Source organism: Sphaeramia orbicularis, chromosome 10, assembly GCF_902148855.1.
Source record: "Sphaeramia orbicularis chromosome 10, fSphaOr1.1, whole genome shotgun sequence".
NCBI classification, from domain to species: domain Eukaryota; kingdom Metazoa; phylum Chordata; class Actinopteri; order Kurtiformes; family Apogonidae; genus Sphaeramia; species Sphaeramia orbicularis.
The window spans coordinates 26369991-26387028 of NC_043966.1; the positions used below are offsets into that span (position 1 = coordinate 26369991).

Below are 17038 nucleotides of genomic sequence, written 5' to 3' on the forward strand. Positions count from 1 at the left end.
AATATGAGCCCAGAGAAAGCAGGAAAGATGATGAAATCCATGTAAGTGGGCTGTCTCTTATTTGTAATTCTGTGAAAGTGAGACATTAGTTTCTCCTTCAAATAATTATTGCTAGAGCTTTGATGAAAGTAATGGCATCTCTCTTTTCAGTTCAACATCAAGCAGTTTTAATAGCGCTATTATTATTAATGACCATCCATTTGCTTATCCAGATTGTAGGTTTGGAGTGGGTATAAGGCCGAGTGAAGTGATAAGGTCTTGGTAATTACAAACCCAATTATTTCTACTGAGATTCTATTTGTTTGAAAGAATCTTCCGTATTCTGGTGTTTCTGTCTTTTGGGTTCCCTCCAGGCTCAGGGACTCAAGCCTGCATACCCTCTGCATTTATTTTTCCCTTCCAAACTGTTTAAAATCATTTTCTATGACAAACAAATGCATAATATTTCTTTGCAGTTTTGATAGCTGCAGTAATTGAGGTACAGCAGAATGGTACCATGAGTGTTGATTAAAGACAAGGTATTTATATATATTTTTATTATATTTTTTTGGCACTGGGTAATCTGCTGATTACCTCCGCCAGGAGGTATTGTGATCGCTTTGCTTTGTGTGTTTGTTTGTTTGTTTGTTTGTTAGCAAGACAACTCAAAAAGTTATGGATGGATTTTCATGAAATTTTCAGGAAATGTTGATACTGGCACAAGGAAGAAATGATTACATTTTGGTGGTGATCAGGGATGGGGGGGCAGATCTGTCTTGGCAGAGGTCTGCGCTCTCTGAGTGCTTTTCTTGTATTCCTCATTTAATAGGTCTTATGTATTTTATTTTATTACCTCTGCCAAGGAGGTTATGTTTTTGCCGGCGTTGGTTTGTCTGTCTGTTATTTTGTCTGTCTGTCTGTGTGCAAGATAACTCAAAAAGTTGTGGACAGATTTGGATGAAAATTTCAGGAAAGGCTGATACTGGTACAAGGAACAAATGATTAAATTTTGGTGGTGATTGGGGGGGTGGGAGGGGGGGTCACTGATCTGCCTTGGCAGAGGTCTGCGCTGTCTTTTCTAGAAAAGCACTCATAGACACAGCATTTCCTGAAATTTTCATCCAAATCCGTCCATAACTTTTTGAGCTATCTTGCACACAGACAGACAGACAGAAAGACATGGGGGGGGGGGGCATTGATCTGCCTTGGCGGAGGTCTGCACTCTCCGAGTGCTTCTAGTTCTAAATGAGCTCACACTGACAGGGGTAAAGCTTTAGGTGATAAAACTTCAATTGTTTTGTCATCATAGTTACAGCCTGGAATATGTGTGAACTTTTGCACTCTTGTGAAAGTTGTGTGACAAGTTAAAAAAAAAAAATTTACACTTTCTTGAGCTTTTTTGAGACTCTGCGGTGAATGTGCGAAAACAACTGCATTCTATAGTGACAGCCCCGTATCAAGACCTTAGACACTAAAATAAACATGTGTCCAAAACGCCATCGAAAGAAGCTTTGCGGGATTTCAGCTGTGGAAAGATTTCTGCATATGAATTAGAGCTGAGTATTTTACACTGCAATAGTACAAGCATGTGACAGAACAACCTCAGCAATGGTAAAACCGGGACTGTTTACAGGGGGGTGAAAAAAGTTAAAATTTGACAATACATGAGTTTGATGCATATAGGTTTGAGGCTTAACATTAGAAAGACTGCACCAATTAACACTGTAGGATGAGTCAGGGGCCTAGTCCACCTTCCTGATGGCTGTTGGAGGAATTTAATGTCCTAGATGCATGCAATTATCCTTTTAATTAGCAATAATGAGTGTGTGCATGCTGAAATAATGAGTCGAATCGTGGTATGTGTGCAGACCTTAATGTGAAGCTCATCAAGATGTAACTAGCTTTGTCAGTAAATATCATCTTTAATATATCAACTGTCATGTTAAATATCTCGTGCTATTGTACTGAGAAGGCCTGATCAGCTGGATAATATGCATCCTCGTTGTGTGTGTCTGTTTCTGCCTATCAGAGTTTGCATTTGCATTAGTTCATTTCAAGACCTTCAGGAAAAAGTGAGATGAAATGGATATGAATATATGACACAAAAAACCACAAGCATCCATATATCAGGTCGCTATAGTACTTTCATGCACTGTTTATCTTACACAAATCAACTCATAATGACATCACCTTGATGCTGAAATGTATTTATGTAATTACCTTGATATTACAGACTGTGTGCCATAATCGCACCATTAGCATGCAGCAGCAGTGTAGGCATGGAAAAAAAAAATAAATAAAAATTATAGCTTATTATTTCAGCATTACAGCCTCTATTAATATACAAAACACAAACGGCCAAACACACAACAAATGTAAACAGTAGTCCTAAATTCAGCACTTTTATGAAACATTTGTAGTAGAAACATTGCTGTGCGAAACACAGCAGTAAATCAGGCTGTGAATTTGATTTCGGGGATGTTTAATGTCACAGCTTCATTTAAAAACACATTTATTATTAATAAATCACCTGTGTGTGTGCCAACTGATTGGGAATTACCAAATAGATTTAAAAGAGAGCAAGTGAGAACATGTGGGAACTAAAATAAGAAGCAGTGCTAAGGCTAGAACAGTGGTTCCCAACCTTTTTTGGCTCGTGACCCCATTTTGAAATCACAAATTTCTGGTGACCCCAGACATTGAAAACAGAGACTTTTTTTTTTTCTTGGCTAAAATTAAGTTGTTTTTGATCATGTAATAGTTTGTTATAGTATGTTGCAAATAAAAGTCAATTTTAGATGACATTTAGTCTATATAATGTATATTATAGTGGACGGAGGCAGAAAAGCCAGGTATAGATTACTGCACAAAGTGAGAATTGTATTTTCCTTGGTCAGGATATGTACAGTCAGTCCAGCTTTTTATTTACTTATTTTTTAAATTATTTTAAATTATACATTTACATAAACATGCACTGAGACTTAAGGAACCACACAGACACAATACAAAAAGAACCCCAAACAAATTATACAACAAACCTTCAAACCTATTAAACCCCCAAAAAAGAGAAAAAAAAGACAAAAAATCACAACAACAAAAAAAAAACAAGATAAATAATATTATCAACTCCTCATTTGCAATGCTCAGCTTGTATTTACAAGGCTTATTAATTATGAAATTAGGAATTATGAAAGAGCTGCATCATCTTAAACCGACCACAAGGAACATTTGAAAGAGAAACAGTACCACAGTGCTTCAGTTCCAGCTTCAGGGTTTGTCATGTCTTTTATGGATTGGGATTGTCTCTCTCAACTCACCATATATTTTTATTAGTACGTTTTGTTCTGTTTTTTTTTTTTTTTTTTTTTTTTTTCTTTATCAATAACTAGAAATTTTAGGTGACCCCATTTGAATTCCGGGCGAAAAACACTGGGCTAGAATATCAAAAAATCCCAAAACACAACATGCATTATCATACTTCGTACACATGTTAAATGTTTACACAAGCTGTTAACTTTGACTGCACCGGTGTAAGGTCACCTGAAGGTGGATGCAGTGGTGTTTGATCTGTAGTTGGCCAAAGGATGTGTTGATGTTGCAGAACAAGACAGCTGAAGGGTACTACTGATATTGACCTTGTGTATGACCATAAGCTCAACTCCAAGGGTTGAACCGTGGCACTAAGGCGTACATGGAAAACACTGCACATAATGGATTAACTTAAAACAATTAGCTTCCAACACAGCGTCAACTTTGCCCGTAGGCTATTTGGAATCAGGACATGAATTAAATACCATTTAATTTGTTGAGTGAACAGCAGACAGGTATTGAGGGAGATTGAAAGCGAACCTTCATTAGATGTTTGATTGACTGGAAGATAAACTAAACAGCTATCGGTATTTGTTTCAACTGTATCGCAGCTGCACAGTGAGGATGCTTTATCTCAGATGAAAACAGTAGGTCTGTTCTCAATCATGCTGTCTATTATATTCCATTGTTTGCCATTATCCCCACTTGTCTGCCATTCAAATTTCCTTGAAGGGAATGTAGAAGAGAATGTTCACGGCATCAGGGGATCTGTGGCGTCAGTGATGTGTGATTCCTCCAGAAAGCTCCGCAGGGTACAGTTGTTTCCCCTGAATACAAAAGACGGTGGCATCACAAGCAGGCTGCAGCATACCTCTAGCTGACGAAAGCAGCAAGAACTGTCAACGACATCACTCATGCCATGCTCCCACCCTCCCAAACCTGCTACCGCCTATCCAAACTATCCCCCTGGAATAGAAAAATAGTCCATGCCTATGTCTTTTGGAGAGACTGGATGTGTAGTATTGCATACAAAATTTGGAAGCAGTGAAATCTGTCGACATAGAACTGCTGTGAGTTCAAGCTGTGTGAAGTCATGGAGCCCCCCGTCTACCTTTCATTTATAAAGTAAGAAACTTTAAAGACAGTTTCACCTTTGGCTGTACTGATCGGTTAAAGTTAGGAAAGGAGAGTCTGGCAAAGATGTTTGTGTACAGGCCCAAAAACATTTTTTTCTGTGTCCTGATGCATGCTCTTAGAATAAAAAGTGTATGCTAATAGTATTACCTCATCAAAAAAGGCAGTAGGCCCTACCCTGAAAAGACATCACCAGCCACTGAAAACACTCGGAGAAAGATTGAGTCAAGGCACGGCCCGGACTTGGCTCGGCTCTATTGTGCTAGCTCAGAGAATGAGAAAGCAGCATCCATTTTTGCCTTAATGAAGTTAGTGACCCTCTGAAAGGTGACACATTTACCGCCCAGGGGATTTATACACTGCTGCTCCAAGGCTCCAGTTCAATATGGAGAGGACAGATTTGACTCCACGTGGGCTTTCCAAATATATCCTCACAATTTACACCAGGCAATTCATTCTCAGACATAGCTCTCATAATTAAAGTGTAAAGGAAATTCATAGATTTGTTTCTACACACATTAAACATGTTAAGAAATAATGGCTTAAAAACATTAAAATACTGTGAAAGGCTACCACTATTGAACTAGGGTGTCTTAAAATAATGTTTTTCATCATATTTATGCTCAGGATTTTTTTTGCGTAGGCCAGAAATCATGGCTTGATGACACACTGGAGTGTATTAACAGCTGTGTTCTCTCTCCGTCTATAAAAAGAAACATTTTTTTATGGTAGAGTGTAGACAGTGGATGTTATTTTAATCAGTAAAGACAAAGTAAACTCATGTTTTATATTACTCACTAATACCTAACATCATTCACATTATACTGGCTGCAACTGCAAAATTATCATTTTGTTGTGGAGTGAAAAGCATGAGGCTGATTCTCTGGTAAGTCAGTGTCCTCTGGCGCTACATTAGATTTTGGCTCTGGTGGCTCAAACTAGTGTGGCTGTACAAGTGCAATAAAGTTGCTAGATAGAGCATCCATTTTTCAGACTGTTATGGTATTTGACACTGGAGTGAGACTGCATATTTCCCATGATTCGCTGTGGTTTCAGGACGTTAACCAGCCTTGCCACCAGCATTTCAGTAGCAAATGCTGCTCATTTTTTCATAACTCTGAAACCTAATTTCATGTTTTTGCTTTTTTTTTTTTTTTTTTCAGTCAAATTTTGTTCTACAGCAAATTGCAATCCAATCTGCTATAGCACCAAAAACAAAAAAGAAAAAAAAACAAAAAAAAGTGAGAACATTGAGCTGTTATCCAATAATCTAGATCCATTTGGGAGGCTGGTACAGTATCACAGGCATCAGAATATTCATTTTCATTTTGTAGACTGCCATAAAACAATAAACAAGGTGGCAAGAAGATTTGCCAATGTCTGTGGAAAAAAAATTACACAATGTCGGAGAAGTTGGTGCATGTGAGGAAAATAGTTGTCCCAGTGCACTAGGGTCTAAGACCGCTTAATTATTCATAGCATTCTTACTTATGCAAATACACTAAATAATTTCTACATGACAGCTTGAAGCTGAGGCCTAGAGGAGCGATGTGATGTTGAATGAGAACCTCCCTTTCCTTTGCATGGCCTAGGAAGCATAACACTGCAGGCTTCTGGTTGCCTTGGTGCATACTGTTTTACATTCTAATTATCTGGCTTGACAGGCTTTATTGCTGAGGCTCAATGCTGAGGCCTCATCCCAGCCTCATTCCACATGTGATGTCAGTGCAGGGATAATGAGATAAGATAGCTTGACTGCTTAGCCTTGCCTAGTCGCTTCTTCATCTGGTTTTTGTTTTTTTTTCTTACCTGCCATGTATAAAGCCTTAATATTGTCGCAATTAACTGCATACTGTATGTTACTGCGGTATATTAATTACACTGGAATAAGGTGAAGATTCTCCCAAAATCTTGGAATAACAGTATTTATCATTTTGGTTTTCTTTTTTGACTGAATGTATTTTGGATCCTGAAAGATCAAAAGGGTTTAAGGATGCACCACACTGACAGTGATTAAAATAAACAATGCTTTGTTAAGATGTTCATTAAATATTTAACACAGTAAAGCCAATCCACGACACAAACAGCAAGACATTTTTTTTCTAACTCTAATTAAGCTACAGGGAATTCATTGCATATTGTAGGTAAACAGACAGAGTCATGGGAATACCAATGGAAATGAAATGCTCTGCTGGTGTTTTTCTCATTACAAGATGAAATGAAACATTTATCAGTGGCTTTCATTTCACTAAAAGGCTGACATTTTGTGGGTCAACCACTGATAAGATGACAACTTTCTTCTGTTTACATTATGATTCATGAGTTCATTTTGTGTACTTCCACTACCCCTGTAAAATCATTATATTCAAACAAGTTTCTTCTGACATATAGGATTAACAGTGTTTATTTCCTTTCTCTCTTTCTCTGTTTTCTGAACAGCCATTGAGGTGAACCTGCAGAAAGCCCTGGCTGAGGCCTCTGAGACCTGCACCCAGGAGTGTCTGATACTGGGCCACTCTGACAGCTGCTGGATGCCCCCAGCTCTGGCCCACTTCCAGAGTCCTGGCAGCAACAGCCCCACATCCACCCCTACCACCACTGCCATCACCGGTACACTCCACTCCTTTGGCTTCCAGCAGAGCTGTTCCCGGGGAGCCAAAGCTAACATGGGCAGCATGGGGGTCATGGATGGCCGCCATACCCTGGGCAGGTCTGTGCCTAAAAAAGATGAACTGGACAAAGGGATCAACCGTCCGCAGTTCTACAACACCCTGGATAGACACTGCAGTAGTAAGAAGGAGGACCCCATCAAGGTCATCCCCCTGGCGAGCTTCTCCTCCCCTGGGCAGCAGACGCCCACCGGTGTGGGAAGCAGTTCTTACTTACATGAGCACCAGTTGTAAAAGTAAAGACAGATCTTCTTAGGCGTGAAATACATGTGACTCCATCTCTAGATGGCTTTTTGTCAGTGACTTTCGATCAGTATGTATGCGTACGTGTGGAGGTATGCATAATTTGAATACCTTTGACCAGCTCTAGCTCAGTTTTAAAAATGAAGAAAGCTGAAAAAAAAAAAAAAAAAAAAAAAAAAACAGGTTTGATCATGATGATATTTTTGAGACAAAATTACATGGCATCACTCTTGAGGTCAAGTGTCTGGACAGAAAGAGTCTAAACAAAGCAGATCTATGTATAATGATTAAAAGGTAGTAATATACCAAAGTAGGTCCTTCTCACAAAAAAAGAAAAAAAAAACATGTTTGATGAAGTTTGCTTTGTGATAAGAAAGGACACTGTATACTTTTAGCTTCTTGGGTCTGGCTTAGTGGAACTGTCTCCTAATACATCATTTCCTCATGCAGAAACAAATGCAAATGCAGTACTTTGTGTTGAGTGAGCTAAATTGGGCTAAATGTTAATTATGAGCTGTGGGTGGATGGTGTTGCTCTTCAAGTTCTAGTGAAGTATTGCTCTGTATAACACGCAGCACAAACTCCTTTGGTGGTGGAAAATGTTTCTTTTGTCTCGCTTGAACGTGTTTCAGAAGTCTATTTTGGTCAGGGGACTGCAGAAGGATAAAAAAAGTCTACAAAGCAAAACTAGGCCAATGGTAGACAGCACCGGTAATCTTTTGCATTCTAAATTTTCACCATGGACCAGTACACACAAAATATAACACCAACTCGTGCACGTACACACACATATTCAAGATGTTTTCCATATGGTGGTTGTTCCATCGCTGCCAACTCTATTAAGAAAGTATTCACCCCTAGCATTATCTCAATAGCTTCGCATTGAAAGGCGCAGACAGATGTGCTTTGGAAATGTACGCTTTGTTTCTTCTCTTTTGTTTCTTTTTCTCACATATGCTCAGTTTCTCACTTCTCAGAAATATTTGTGTATTAACAACTATGCAGCCAATTATGAAATTCTCCGTCTAATTACTCTGATGTGCGATCTCAGTAGCAACCCCCATTGTAGTTAGGAGGTCTGGTATGGTTCTCTTGGTCGGCAACGAGCAATTTCTGCATAGACAGAGACAATAAAGAGGTGACAAGTGCTCGACTACTTCACACTCGCTGTCTTCCCATCCTATTAGAATTAATAGCAGCACCTATGTTGCTGCGATTAATTGCTATGTTGTACTTTCCAAGTCTTCATTGTGGCTGCAGAGTTTCTATTATAATTTTTCTCTCTCTTTTCTTTTTGCGTTGACCCTGGAATAATAGACCAGGGTGCACGAATGTCTTCAGGCCCAAAGTCCAACTGAATTATTGATGTTAATTTTTGCTGCTTTCATAAGAATAGACATTGACACTGTTTGAAAAAGTCTCACTGCAGGCTGCCCCTCACCCTGTTTTCATCACACACACACACACACACACACACACACACACTAGACCATTGCCTGTGTGTGTAAATTGTACTGATGATGATAACTACTTCAGACTAACTTGCTGCTGTAACAGATTGGGTGCAGTATAATCTATTGCTACAGCAATAAGTGACTTTGCTGATATCCATTTTTCTTTCCAGTAACATCCAAGCCAGGTGTCTACATCATCAGGTATATGATTCATGCGATTCATTTTCTTGTACCATCTTGCAAATTGGGAAAAGGCCTAAATCTATAATGCAACGTGGCATTCTCAAGGGAGAGTGCAAGGCAAATTGTGTTTGCATGCTCTTAGCTACCACACCTATTCTCAGTGATATTTAGGGTCAGGAGTCTTATCATTAGAAAGAGGATTTATCCGTGACTCCATGAAATGATCACTTAAAATAACAGTGTGTCAAGGACAAGGAAAGGGGCAGTCCAATTTCACTTCAGTCAATTACTAAAATGAATTTAATTCAAAACAACCAACTTAAGCAAATCCTTCTATAAACATCAGCTGATGAAAATGTCCCTGTTCGAGAATCCAATTTCAGCTCATTTACTACCATTGGACTTTTTTTCCTCCTCTGTTACTTTTATCTCATTTCATTGTTATAGGACAGACATGTATTTCCAAATGCTCTGAACAATACATATTTAATCAAAAGGAGAACACATCAAACAAAACATACATCACTATGTCACTAAAAATTGCAGTTTTAATTCTCTGACAAATGCAACAGTACGACCTGTCATGTGTGAGCCACATGTTGGTGTTTAGTTGTTGTCTGCAGTTATTTCTGTAAGTGGGGCATATACATATCTGGGCTAGATCACTTTGTCACAAATAAATATTAACACTCTTACGCATTCTTACTGAGTTGAAAATGTACGTCCTCATGTCAGAGTAAAAATCTATGGATGAGCGTAGGACGACTGTAATAAAACACTGTTTGAAATCATTTATTCAATCACGTGTACAGTAAGCACAATATTACCTTTCTGTCAGTCTCACTGTGTTTTTACTTACTTTGCCTACATAAGTCAGATGTACTGTAATGTTGCAGCAGCTGCAAACATTAAAAGACAAACCTCTTAAAAGAATAGTAAAATATCTGCATGAATGTACATCAGTAGGATGTTGCATTGGGGACTAACATGCATTTTTTGTGTCTACTACAGTCTGGTTTTGTTTCACCGCTCACAGATTCTGGTGTTTATTTTGTATCTTTCGAACAAAGAGCATACAATATGAATGTGCATTTTGTTTTGTTGGGGGTGAGGCTGAGCAGTAGTTTTTCGTAGTGTCAAGGTTCAGAGTACACACAGTGGAATTGACAAAATATCATGAATAATCACAGGTTTTCACTTTGCATGATTCTGCTCTCACTCATGTTTTCAAATTTGATCCAATTTCTTCTTCCTTAATGATAGAAATAGTAAAATACACTATACAGAAACCAAACACCACTTTTTTTTTCTTTTAATTTCAAGAAGACTTCAACTCCAGTATATGTCCGTATTCTCATATCAACCTGTGTCATAATTTGCATGAACTGTTTGGACTTACCCATGTATGTACTAAACTTATGTACATGCATTCATCATTAGAATCAATGTCAGTTTTGATGTTTACTGCTCTACCTGTTTGTCTGTCTTTTCGAACAAAACAAATGTTACACAATGTACACATAGGAGCTATGTTAAGTGTGCATATCACTTTAGCCTCTATGTACACACAACAATCTACTACTGTCAGGTAAACTGGACTTCAACTGTACATAGCAGTACCCCTAACAACCAGTAATAATGGATTCAAACTGGAAAGATGCATACAGAAAAGCCTAAAGCTACAGGTGACACACTGGATTTCACAATGTTGATAAAATGGAAAAAGGCAAAAATAAGAAATGATGAGATGACAATCTCTGTAATGTAAATGGAAATATATGCATAATATTGGTGAGAGTGTATTTGAATGTGTTTATAGGTGATTGTGTACTGTGTGTGTGAGGGAAAAAAGTGTGTGTCTCTGCATGTATGAGTGTGTGTATGTCTGTGTGTGCACATATATGTATACTGGCATGCACTTTGCCAGAATATTTTATGTACACAATGTATCTTGTACAAAAACTATATCAAAATATGATATAAGACTTAAGTATATGCTTGTAAATTAGTCATCAGTGAGTCAAGGTCGAGTTTGCTTTGAGAGAAGGCTTTAGTGCTTGCCAGCAAATCTGTATTGGTCAGTTAAAGCTATACAGTCTGTGTTGTCATGCCTTTGTAAAATATCCCATTTACATCGATGAAAAAAATGACCTTCCATATGGTGAAATGATTTTTCTTGTTATTGAATTTTACTTGAGACATTAAATATTAAGTCCTCAAAGTATGCACGGATCCCGCTTGTCCTTCATTTTACATTGTTGTGTGATTATGATTGTCTGAGAGCATTGTCACATCAGTGATAGATGTGACATGAGAGCATACTATCACTGTGTTCCAATTATAGCTATTACAAGCTAATGATATAAGACCCATCAAACTGAACATGGCATTTCACCTTCATCGTTTCTGGAAATTAGTACCGCTGGGGAAATAAATTAACCTATGACATACGGTATATGTGTATATTTATAGAAAAAGAGCAAAGAAAACTGAAGACAGACTTATTGAACATGGGGGCAGATCGGCAAACAATAGCATGGCTTTTAGAATAGCTAAACAAGTGTTAATGAGATGGAAAAACATGCAGAAACATGCAATTTACTAAGCACACACATAGGTTATATTCACCAAATAAGTAGCATCAGCGTGCACCTGCTTGTATTGTATGTAAAATACATAATATTCATACATTCAAAGCAAAACCGCCTCCTTTCCATGAAAAACATCCTCGTAACAAAAACTACTTTCTTTGTGAAGACTGGCACAAATTTTCCACGCGGTGTTGTTAATACCAGCAGTTTATTGGTTTTAACTTCACATTAACTCTATCCCCACTGACTCACTCTCTGTCTCTCTCTCCCTCTCTCACTATTCTTTGTTGTTTGTCAGATATTTGTGTTTGTGAGACTTGGATAACACTTGACATTTGATATTTAATCATATCGAGGGCAAAGCCGTCGCTCAGACAGTGCATCGGGGTTAATCAGATGGGTATGGGGCTTAATTCAGGATTTCAGCTACTTAGAAATAAAGATGTCCTGACAGCAGTTGTAAGAATGTAAAAGCTTCCTCCAGCACAGACTGCAGAAAACTACAGAAACAGCCTTTTCCGAGAACCATGTGTCATCATCATACAGCAATTCCATATTCTACCACTAGGGGTGTGTGCTACACTGCAACATCAAACGAATTACACCTCATTTCTTGCAGGCTATGATTTTTGATGGTAAGTACTGTAGTCTCATATAGAGTCATTATGGTGGTGTAGCTTAGCATCTGCAAACCATCTAGTGTTATAATAATGTTGTATTTGTAAATAAAACAAGTGCCAGGCACAACAAACCCCGCCCCTCGCACGTATTGTTGCTTATTTTGGCATCGATCCAGCTGATGTCATCATGTCTATGCCTGTCTATGGTGATGTCAGCATATCAATTGCCTCTATATATATATATATATGCTAAGTTTGAAGTATATTGAAACGAAATTGATGTTTTTATAGACATTTGAAATTTCACCCATTATAAGTAAATGGGAAAAAAAAAAGAGTTAAAAAATTACAAAAAAAATTTAAAATTTGACCTACAGTTCCCAAGATGTAATCAGATCTATTTCGGGTCACTGGCAATCTATAAACCCAATTTGATATGAATTCAACCAATGGTTTTGCTGCTAGAGCATTAACAAACACAGAAACAAACAAATTGAACCAAAAACAATACTCTTTGCCTCCCCTTCGGGGGACGGGGTAGAAATAATAAAATAATAATAAGTTCATCTATGTATGCCAATATATCTTGCATTACATAGTTGAATGCTTGGACCTCAAAACACCTTTAAAAGCTGCAGGGCACTTTGTTGGTTCCTGTTTTGGAAGGGCAAAGCACTCATCGACCAGTTCCTATATTTTTGATTTGGTTCAACAACACAAATCAATGAGCTTCCTGTCACAAGGTCGCTCCTCTACTCATTAGACTGTCCAGCCACTATTATATCAGCGTAGGCTGTAGACTCAAGGAAGCAGCCTATGAATTTCAGAGAAAAATCAATACAGCAGAATAGACATTAATTTTAGTCTTCTTCTAAGCCAGGAGTAAACGTAAGTCTAGGAGTAGAAAAAGTATCTCCACATTCATGTGCTATGTCTGCTGAGAATGTCAGGTTTGATTTCCTTCATACCCACTGTGCATCATCATTTCTCAGGTCCTTTAGTACACCCCACAGCTGTCTACTCCACCACTTACCATTTGTACTCATTTAAGATCCAGAAAACTAAAGTGTAGATAGCATTTTAGGTTTATTTTTGTCTTCTTTTTATTCGTGTGGAGCGATACTTTTGCACTGTGTTTTTATATTCATCCCTCCATCCCTCAATACATGTATCCATCCATCCATCCATCCATGAAAGCTTTGATGCCTCAAAAGCAAACTCTGCAACAGCTTGGACAATCCCCCGGGGCTAGAGACTGTATCCTACCTGAGGCCCTTTTGGCTTAATGCTTTACCCACTGTTCTCTTATGAATACATACAAGTCCTCAGAGAGGAAACATCAAGTGCAGGAGGTGATGTTCACGACAACAGGACATGACAGGATCTCTCGGCAGCGACTCCTAACTTGTGTGACACAAAAAGCCATGTCATGTACCTCGTAACACAGCAAAGACTTGCTGGACTGTGTCATCTTGCTGCATCTTCAGCATATGTTCACTCCCCAGTCTCCTTAAGCGAGCCGGCTGTGACCTGCCACATTAGTTTTCCATGGTAATTGGCTAATAATGAGACAGTGACAGCGCAGAGGATGTCCACACTGTCACAGCACATACATACCCAACTATACCAATCTGCATCTCCAGTAATTGCTGCATATTTGCATGGAAAGGACTTTGTGATCTTAACAGCATATTCAGTGCTTGTTTCTGTCTTCAACCCCAACACACTCACCCCCATCTGCTAACAACCCAACTTATTGTAAGCCTACTTAGTTCTCAAGGTGTCATCTGTTGAAGTGTCAGGAGAACATATAGGGATTGTCAAACAGCACACTCATTTCAAATTGTAATTAAACTGGCCATCAGGTACCTTGAGGCTGTTTAGTCAACAGCAGGATACTAATTACTATAAGATGACCTTTGGAATAATATCTGGTGAATTATTCATAATTGAGAAAATTGCTTCGGAGACATGCCACAGACATCCAAGGGACGGTGGAGTGTACACATACAGCAAACTCCTCTCAAAGATTTAAGCCTGGCCATGAAAATGAGGCCAGCAGACGGACGAAACTGGAGCTTTTGTATGTGAGAAGAAGAGATGCTTGAGACAAGCCCTGAAAAAAAATAATGAAAATTGTCACCATCCATGTCGCTGAAAATAGTCCTGAGTCATACAAAGTTAATGTACAGGTCTTCAGAGAGAGAGAGAGAGAGAGAAGTGCCTGTCTCAATGTTGTTTAAGAACTAATATTATCCTGCTATGCAAGTTGACACGCTTTAATAGTTCACTTGGTTCTGTTGTCAAATATAACCATGTCAGATTTACTCCCAAGATTACAAAAGAAATGCACAAGCATTAAGTAAATGTTATGCATGCATGAGGATGTTGATAGAGCAATTCAATGTTGAAAAAAACTAGAAACGACAAAAAGAAATAATGCTTCAGTTTTGTTTTTCTTTATTTAATATTTGACCAACAAGTAGTCTATGGACAACACAAATAAAGGAGTTAAATATTCCAAAAAAAAAAAAAAAAAGATTGAAATAAACATATAGAAGCAGCAATTTAAATTAGATGACATATTTTAAGACATTCATCCTTCCACACTGACTCTCACCACCACTAACAGCATCTATTCCGTTGTGCTTTAAATGTTTCTGCAGCGTATTCCGCTCAGAGGGGGCAAGGGTCCTGAAGAGTTTCTTTCCCATCTCTGTTTAACCTTTAGGGACACTCTGCAGAAATTACTCCTGGGAGCTTGCACAAAACTGTTCTCCACATTTCTGTGTGACATAAATACATAAACAGCAAGAAAACCAGTCCTCAGTGCTACAGATACAGGTGGAGCTGCACTGACAACAGATGAACCAGAGAGAATGAGAAATCTGGGTGAAATATAGATTTGGGGCTAAATCTTTGCTGCATACATACATTTTTTTTAACTGGAATGTCTCCTTCCAGGCTTTTGACAGTCACTGTTTCACAACGGCACAAGGAGTCACTCTTAATGTTCACCATATGGCCAGACCTTTTGAAAACCCACATTCAGTCGGACAGAGAAAACACAAGACTCTTCCTTGCCATCACTGAGGACCAAAATGATTAGTCAAAATTTGGATAATTGGTGGTAATTATTGGTAGTTGGTGGTAATTAACACTGACCTTGTCCTCTTGGACATTAGCGAACCAAAGCTATGCCAGCACACCCTCCTCTCACCATTAGATAGCAATTACTGAGAGGAGACAGTAGACCATACAGGGGTGGGGGGGGCTATGCAGCTGTGTCTTCATCGCAAACTATGTAATGCAGACTGATGTGAAAAGACATGATGTACAAAGGCTTCAAATCTCATTCATCTATCAAATACTTCAAAGACATTGAATCATACCATTTTTAAGTCTTGTTATAGCGTTGATGCTAAATGGACTTTTTCTAATCCCTGAGCTTTTCCTCTCAGGCTCTCCTGTATCTGCACAACTGTGGAATCCCAAGCCTGAATTGTCTTTGTCTCTTCACTCACGATTGCTTTCATTCTAACTTGGTACCCACTTGCTTTAGAAATGCAAGAGGATCTTCCCTGCTCAAAATGTAAAATTTCACAATATTAAATACATTAAATTCATGATCTGGAAACAAGTTAAAAGCTAACATTTAACAGCACTTTAGAATAAGAATGTCCTTATAATGATTTATAAATGTTGATTAACAGGTTATTAATTATGCTGGAAGATACTTTATAAGTCCTTAATAAGCATTTAACCCATAAAGACCCAGTGTTACAAATGATTTTTTTCTCTAGATTTCACCTTTCTTAGATTACTTTTCCCTATTTATTATAATATTATCCTCTGTATTTTGTGTTTTTTTTAAGAAAAGCATGTGTTTTCTCACCACGGAGCCTCTCTCATGGAGCCTCTCTCACCACCACCACCTCTCTCTCACCACGGAGCCTCTGAACGTCCAAATGGGTCATATCTGATGACCATGAAAAGATGAAAAACTGCATTTTACACCAATTATTTACATGTACCGATAGGATTAATGATTTGGAAGTTATTAAATATTTTAGACCAGCTTATGAAGGTATAAAGTTATGTGAAATTCTTATGTTCACTAAGTTCACCGTTCACTGATCCATGTTTCAGACAAATCCATGACCATTCTAACCTTGTTTGGACGATTCCAAACAGATCTCTAGTGCTGCTATTGACAGCACAATTATACAGAAAATGGAGGTGATTTGTGTTTTTAATGTGGTTGTTTCCTTTCCAAAAAAAACCCCTCAGATAAGCTACCAGAGCTATAATATAAACTGTGGGCATTAGAAAATTATAAGACTGCAGGGAGGGTTATTGTTATTTTGACTGACTGTCTCTGACTGTTTTATATTTTTGCATAGTTCCATCCTGGTACATAACTTCCTCCTGCCTGCTGCTGATAGATAAATATATTTAAACTATATAATAAAACCATAATATAAGATGTAATGTACACATAATATAATATAATATAATATAATATAATATAATATAATATAATATAATATAATATAATATAATATATGGTTATAAAATAACCTTTAAAGTTCATATGAGTTGCTTAGTAACATTACCTTGCTCTTTTGTCAGTCATTGTGTTTAACCATTTGCTACTGAGTTACTGTCAACCATAGTCAGCCTTATTGTGAAAAATACAACATATAATTGCCAAAGTTTTGGTGTATGAATCTGTTAATTTAGTGTGTCACACATTTAGGATCAAGATGTGGAAAAAAATTAAGTTCTAATATTTTTTTTAGTATATATACACAAAATTAAAATGTAGTTTTAACAGTAAATGCAGATTTCTAAAG

At 37.8% G+C, this 17038-nt stretch overlaps 1 protein-coding gene across 1 annotated transcript in view; it reads left to right on the forward strand.

Moving 5' to 3' along the window:
- pcdh11 (protocadherin 11) overlaps positions 1 to 11195 on the forward strand; it is a 156606-nt gene extending 145411 nt beyond the window's left edge. The window contains exon 7 of the mRNA XM_030145097.1: positions 6862 to 11195. Within this exon, the coding sequence (XP_030000957.1) occupies positions 6862 to 7325 (464 nt within the window). The 3' untranslated portion in view covers positions 7326 to 11195. The remainder of the gene's footprint in view (positions 1 to 6861) is intronic.
- The last annotated feature ends 5843 nt before the right edge of the window (positions 11196 to 17038 follow it).